At 38.0% G+C, this 7,564-nt stretch overlaps 1 protein-coding gene across 3 annotated transcripts in view; it reads right to left on the bottom strand.

Annotated features, from left to right (window-relative positions):
• Positions 1-1,241: 1,241 nt before the first annotated feature.
• Positions 1,242-7,564, bottom strand: part of slc1a2b (solute carrier family 1 member 2b) — a 28,195-nt gene continuing 21,872 nt past the window's right edge. For 2 of the 3 annotated variants that reach the window (XM_010732718.3, XM_010732717.3), the window contains exons 8-11: positions 7,335-7,529; positions 6,335-6,469; positions 5,932-6,196; positions 1,242-4,107 (exon numbers count right to left, since the gene is read on the bottom strand). In XM_010732718.3, the coding sequence (XP_010731020.1) occupies positions 4,036-4,107; positions 5,932-6,196; positions 6,335-6,469; positions 7,335-7,529 (667 nt within the window). In that variant the 3' untranslated portion in view covers positions 1,242-4,035. The remainder of the gene's footprint in view (positions 4,108-5,931; positions 6,197-6,334; positions 6,470-7,334; positions 7,530-7,564) is intronic. The other variant, XM_010732719.3, reaches the window with a different exon arrangement.

The raw sequence follows: 7,564 nt of genomic DNA, 5'->3' as shown, positions 1-7,564 counted from the left end.
GAGATTTTCAAAAAGACACATTTCAGTAGAAAAGGACAAGCTTGAAGATATACTGGCTCTTTGTTCAAATACTGTGTCAGTCAACTTCCATTTAACCATTTAGCTTAGCAAGTTCCAAGTGTTTGTGCGTGCATAAAGTTTCTGTATAGAAAGCAAAAAAGGCAAGTGGAGTAAAGGCAGTTTACCGAGTGGGAGTTTTATAAACCTCCATAATGTTGGTTGCAGGTCAGAGGTAAAATACGTGAAGAAGTGGCATGTAGAGAGGGTAACGCAGAACCTAAAAAGATCTAGATGTTCATGTCTTGCGGCTTTAAATGCACATGCAGCAGGTAAACAAAGATACTTAAGACTAAAGCCAGTTTTCTCCATGAAAAAACAAAATGGTTCAGATGTGTCACCTGAGGAATGTCGCTCTATACTGAAAGTTTGTTCTTTCACTCAAATCAACTACTAGGCTGTGTTTGATTCCTCGCTCTATCCTACATACAGGGCAAATTTGACCATTTCCTTTATTAGTCTCTCTTTGCGTTAACCTTAATCACTGTAATTTCCACCAAAATAACTCATGTTGGCCCACCTTGTCAAACCTGAAACTTTCTCTCTCACGCTCTCTTTCTTACTCTCTTTCTTTCTCGTCTTCATGCAAACCACGTTTGCTTCAGGATCACTGTAATTTCCGGAAGATTCTGCATTGCCACTGAACAGAACAATTATATATTTATTTATGTACAATGAAAGTGAATGCACACTTCTTATCTTCATCTTCATCTTCATGGAACAAACATTCAGAACGCTTACATTAGATAAAAAAAAAAAAAGAAGATATTTATATATTGGTGTGTGACAGGTAAGTAAAACAACTAATTAACAGCTATTAGAGAATAAAAAAAACAAGCAATTTATTACACGATTTCCTCTCTATACATTTTGTCTAATCTAGTTTTACTCAGGACAGATGATATATTTTTCTTCTAGAGGATTACATTAAAAATGTCACAGCAATGAAACTATATTCCTACATACCATTTCAACGCCCCCCAAAAGAAAACAAAAGGAACAAAACATGTTACCTACAATATATACACAAAGTGCAAGGAGGCACTTCAAAATATCATGCTTTTAAGATAGTGGTGCAAAAAAATAATTATCATTTTATTTTATTCATGCTTCTAAAACCGTGAGTTTGAACATAATAGTGGTCCAACACTCAATCCCCACTGTTGACACTATGGTCTGCATTGTCTCCTTACTGGAGAGATTTTTTTCGTTTTTTTTCATTTTTCCTGAAGATCACAAGGTCAAAAGGTCAGACTCAAGGGGGCCTGTTAGGGTGTCAGTGCTGTGCTCTGCAGCTCGCTGATTACAATTAAAAATGTAGTGACCTTCGAGGTTTTAAGAGTGTTTGTATGTGTGTTTGTATCTGTGCATTTGAAACAGAAAAAAAAAATGTGTGAAATGGTGAACGTGTGTGTGTGTGTGTGTGTGTGTGTGAGTGTGAGTGTGCATGCTTGCATTTGTGTGTATGGTGTACATCAGTCTGTGCAGTGCGTACAGCAGAACAGCAAGTGTGCTCCATGTTGTATCAAAGCACACTTTTGTTAGCTGAGCATTAAAGTAAAAGCAAAGCGAAAGACGTCTTCCGAGAGTGTGTTTCAGGGACTAAAAGGACAGAGTGCTGTGCTAAGTGGTTTGTTAGGTTTCCTAGTGTTACTTTAATTGGCATTTGTTTGAAGTGAACATCTCCAAGGCAAGGTTGTCATTAAGCACAAATGTAAAAGAAACAAGACAAGAGAAGGACACAGTACTGATAAAGAAATCCACAGTCACATCACAGAAGTCTCACCTCTCACTCACAAAAGCTAAAAAAATAAAAAAAAAAGATTAACAGCCAGTAGTCTGAGCTTTGTTTATGTGAATGCAGATATTTTTTTTAAGCCATTTGGTTCTATGAGAGGAAGTATTACCTGATAGTTGGCAACATTCTGGCATAATGCTTGTGAAGTGTCCATTGTTCTGTTCTGAGTACATCTTTGCACCAATGTGGACACACAGCTGCAGCATCTAGGGTTTGTAGAAACAGTCTTGAGCTCTGGTGGCTAAAGTATATTGTTGTTTATGTTTTGTTTTTTGTTTGTTTTTTAGGTCTGGCTAAACAAGAAGCTGGCAAGCGAAAGTGTTATATCAATGATCCATCTCTGTTTGTGCAAGCCAAGAATCCATCTGACAGCCTGAGCGGTGCGCTATTTCATCCTTTGTTTCCTCTTTTTTTTTTTTTTTTTTTACATTTTTCTGGTGGTTCACCTTGTGTACTCTGTCCGTGTTCGGTACTAAACATGTCTGCTTTCAGATATACAGGTTGAAGATAATTCAACCACTTGGAATGTTGTTTGAGATACATATTTGTGTGCTTCCTGCGATCATAGAAAATTACCATCTGTCAACAAAAAACCTTTGCAGTAAACTGTCACCAATTTCTTAAATCAAAGCTTTCTAAAAGTTGTGCTGTTAAGAGGCCATTTCCTTCAAGCTCTAGTGAGCGAGTAAACATTTTAGGATTACATTACTTTTCTCCCTGTAAAAGAGTAAAAATACAAGCCTGAGTAAATTTTGTTGTTCCCTTATTGTGTCTTTTTTTTTGTTTGTTTTAAGTTGGAATACGATGTGTGGACATGGAACAGTATGTGCATGACTTTGATTATGCCACTGACTAAAAATGACCCTTATTGACATTTTGGCTTTATTTGTGCTCTATCACTCTTTTTGTGCTCTATATAATCTCTTTTTTTGTGCTACAATTGATTCAGATATGTCAATTACTCATTAGAATCATTTTGATTTTAATTTTAATTTCATTGGCATCACAATATTTTTTTTTTTTTTGGAAGGGGATATACTGAATGAAATTTCATATTTAGGGCAGTGTTTTTCTTTGCTAAGTTTTGAGGCTTTTTAAAATGGACATCATCGTAAGAAAACATGTGTGCGAGTGACGTCATGGAGGCAGTTCAAAGGCCTCTGTGAGTTGATTGATTTCCTGCCTGTTTGGTCCCTATAATTGACTTGGTCATGTTCTTAACCTCAGCTTTCTCTCTCTCTGTCACACACACACACACACACACACACACACACACACACAGATGCACACAAACAAGTTTTATACTTCACTCAACAGGTGACACTTAAAAAAAGCCACCTTTTTTTAAACAGTAGACAAAAAAGAAAGAAAGAAAGAAAACAAGAAGGAGGAATAAAAATGGGCTCCATGGTATAATTTGTGCTTTATAATCACACGGTGACTGTGGTTGTTGGTTTTCCTGTTCACTGTTGTTGTTCCCTGCCTTCTACCCATTCATCAGTTTACTGGACCTCAGGGACAGTGGGTAATATTGAGTAGTCAGATGCACCTTAGTGGCTCTGACAGTTCAAGAATCATTCTGAGAATAGAGACTGAGCTGAGGAGGAAAAACAGTGGCCTCATGCACACATTGTGATGGTACTGACAGGGATGTAAAGCGAGGAAGTTCAGTACAAACATTACATTGGTTGTCATGATTAATGATCTAACTCCCACTCGTCTTCTGGCATTAGAATAACAAATCACCTGTATTTATATATGTATGAAACTTCGAAGATGATCTCAGTGCATTCCTTGCTATACAGCCACTTCTCCTCTCATATAAATGTAAGATGTATTGCTAGGAATAGCTTATCTAACTTTTTTCGCCTTGAAGTATGTTGTGCAAGTATCTGCTATATAGGACATATTTGTGCTCTAACAGGTAAAGGTATACCTCTGTTATCATTTCACGGTTAAGTGAATTAGTATTATATATCAGTCAGATAGACAGTTACAAAAACTTTTAAAGGGACTAATAAAAAAAAGAAAACTAACTACATAAAAAAAACAAAAAAAACAATTAGTAGTTCTGTTCGTGTGACTTTTTTTTTTTTTTGTCATTCAATCTTTTTTTTTATCACCAGATAGGAAAGCTTGTGGAGCCTGGAGCCCAGGAGCAGGGGATCTCTGTGCTGCCATTATTCATGTTTCCATGGTTCCTCCTCAACAAGCGTGCACTCCGCAGCAGAGCCGTTAGTGGCTGAGGTTACCTGTAAGCAGTTAGCAGGGAAATCTAAACAGTGGATCCAAGGCACAGTCAAAAACACAGTTCAAACAGCTTATAATAACACAGCATTATCGATTCAGTGCTCCCACATATGACATGATATTATTTACTTAGTTACTTAGTTTTAGTTTCATTCAGCAATGTGATTGGTCAATCATTCACAAAGCTTATGAAGCATGGCTGGCCATGATTTATTGCTTGCATGCCATCAGGACTTGCTATGCCCTGGTTATAAGTCGAGGTAAACTTTTTAGGTAATACACATGACTGTAAACATTTAACAACTTTAAAATCAGAATACCATATCAGACATTATTTGATGTACTTCTGGGTGATGGTAACTTTGGCAATTAAAACACAGCCTCTTAGGTATCATAGCTATTTTATAACATGCAAAATATGGAGGAATCCCGAACGATGATCACTGGTGATCATGCTTATGGTAGTCCTAGTAGGTTTCTCTTACTGACCTGAGAACAGACCATAAATGTATGAAAAACACTCAGCAGGCAGTAAAAAAACACACATGAATAAATTATGAATAAAACAGACAGATTATTATCGAAAGCAAGGTACAAACACTACAGGATGAATGCATTTTATGTTATAGTTATTTTGCAAGCACTCTACAGCAGTTTGCATCTTTGAAAAAGGGTTAGAAATGCGAGTCACACTATTTACAGACAAAACAGACCAGAAACAAAACAAACCAAAAAAAAAATTCTCATAGTGGATAATGGAAATAGCAAGCCTTTGTGCCACATTTATATGTAAATGTCAGTTAATAAATAGAGACCCAGAAAGGAGGATATAACTTTTTTACTATGGACAGATTACTTTAGTGACAGGTTGCCAGTGTTGCTAGGCAACACCTTTCATCCTTTAATAAATGAATAGGCTCATCAGTAGACCCTTTCCGCTGGGGCGTGTGTGTGTATGTGTGTGTGTGTGTGTCAGGGAAGAAGCTCTCTGAACTCTCATATATTATTCTAAAAGCCTGAAATACATTAAAAGACTAAATTCAGAGTGCATGTTTTACATGACGGGAGCTACTTCACAGCTTTCAACACGGTTCTCACAGTGTGCAGAAATAGTTGGTGTCAAAATGTAAAAAAACGTGTCTGGGAATGACTCAGTGCTAGCGTGGTAGATGTGTACGTGTAGGAAATATATGAACTGTTAATTAACTGTAACACTTTCCATCTTTGCATTTTAAATGATGCTTTGGAAATAAACCTGTCAAACAACTGAAGTCATCTATATTTTATGATAAATCTGAATGCTAACCAAAATGAATGAAATGAAAAGGGAAAACCGTATTCAATCTAGACCCCTTATGGGAAAATGGATGCAGTGTGAACTTTAGATAGATAGGAGGGCTAATAAACAATTCCTCAAGGTCATAAAGAGGATTATGTAGCTCTGCCTTTTGATTTAGAGCCAATCCCCAACAGGTTACAATCAGATTAGGCTGACTATAAAGCTGATTTATCCCTCTTTGGCATGCACTGAACTTTAATCATTTTCCAGTTGGTTTAATTTTGGAAACCTTCAGGCGAGAGTGCTTTACGTTTTTGGACATTCATTCAACACAAAAGCTGCTATTCCAGAAGAGTGAAATAAAAACATACACATGCATCTGTTGTTCTCTTCCTACACTTCTGTCATTCATCATGGGTGAACTGACATTAATGTGTACAAAGATGCAATGAATAAAACAAACAGAGTCAAGTAAAGGTGCAGGGTGAGCATGCAACAACAAAGAGGGTTAAATACTAGTCTCTATGTCCGTAAGCATTAATTGTACCTTGCATTCATCTACTACGACAGAATTGTTAGCAGAAGTGGTAGCAGTTGTGCTCGCGGTAGCGGTTAAGACGCACTGGTTGGAATTGTTTTCGTGGTGGTTCTTCATGTCATCGTAATAAGACTGGGTCTTCGTCATCATTTCAATGTCATCTGATTTAGCCGTGTGCGCGTCCAGCTCATCAAGCTCTGCCTTGGACATGTGGTACACGATGCCTGCACCGTAGGAATCACCCACCACGTTCACCGAGGTCCTGAATCGATCGCTGAGAAGCGACACCAGAAAGAAAAAGATTCCTTTTAAAACTTCTTTATTAATATGCTTTAATGTTTCATTAAATTAGGAAAATATGATGAGAATCTCTGTGGAACCACAATATACATGTTTGTCATATAAAACTCACAGCAGCCAGTCAACAGCAACCAGCAGACTGATGTCTTGGGTTGGTAGGCCTACAGCAGTCAGGATCAAAAGCATAGTCACCAGGCCGGCACTGGGAATACTGGCAGCTCCAACACTAGCCAGGGTGGCTGTCAGACTAGATAAAAACACAGCAAAACAGCATTCAATCACATTCTCCAAACCCCACTACACCTAACAACATCCTGCACAACTGAGTCTGGAAACGCAGACACCAATTAACGTAAAATGGCTACACTCCACATATACAGATATAGACCTTCAATCTCTATGGTGCTTGTATAAAGAGCAGCATCTGAAGAACACCAGAGTGGGTCCTCCATCGCACATGAAGTGAGTTTTAAATGTGAGAGATGGGATGTTTAATTTGAGGGCTTGTGGATTGATATGCCATAAAAATGTCAGGCTGAAGGCTGCACATACTTGACTCGCTCCATTAACAGAAGAGCATGTGGGAAAGATAGTTACGGATAGTTGGCTGGTGTTTGTCTTGCTGCTTAGTGTGAAACACAGCGCTGGCACATGTTGCTTCCTCCTGGTGGTTTATTACCTCCACAGTAAAGTAAGTAAAGTTGCTGCTTTGAGCCAGTGTTTGTTTTTTTTTTGTTTGTTCTGTTGCCATATTTGTCCTCGTTTATTTAGAGCTACCAGTATCTGCAAAACTGTATCCTAAATAGTGGAAATCACAATTCTTATTGTTAACTAAGAATTGCTTTTACTGAACCACAGTCTGACTACTGTGTGTCCAATTCCAGTCCATTTAAAAAGCCTATATTTATACAGGGATTGCTGAAATATGATGGAACAGATGTTTACATCAGTCAGAGAATGCAGGTCTTTTATCTGTACAGAGACAATAGTACATGTGTGCAGTTTTCCCTTCATAAATTTAAATAAGATCAAACTGTAAACACAAGTTTTTAATAGTTTAAAGGACAATAATAAAATCTGATATGTTTGAATTATCATGGGTGCCTCCTGACCTGACAGTGACAATCTGACCAGGGTCAAGGTGGATGCCGTTCATCTGGGCAATGAAGATGGCTGCAACAGCCTCATACAGAGCAGTTCCATCCATGTTGATGGTGGCACCGACCGGGAGCACGAAACGAGTGACTCTTTTGTCAATACCCAAGTTCTCCTCCAGACAACGGAAGGTGACAGGCAGTGTACCAGCACTAGAGGGAAAAGCAAAAGGAAAAGAGGTTATGCT

The sequence above is a fragment of the Larimichthys crocea genome, chromosome XXI (assembly GCF_000972845.2).
Source record: "Larimichthys crocea isolate SSNF chromosome XXI, L_crocea_2.0, whole genome shotgun sequence".
Lineage (NCBI taxonomy): Eukaryota > Metazoa > Chordata > Actinopteri > Sciaenidae > Larimichthys > Larimichthys crocea.
The sequence above is the reverse complement of the archived record's forward strand: the minus strand, read 5'-3'. Positions and strand labels throughout refer to the sequence as shown.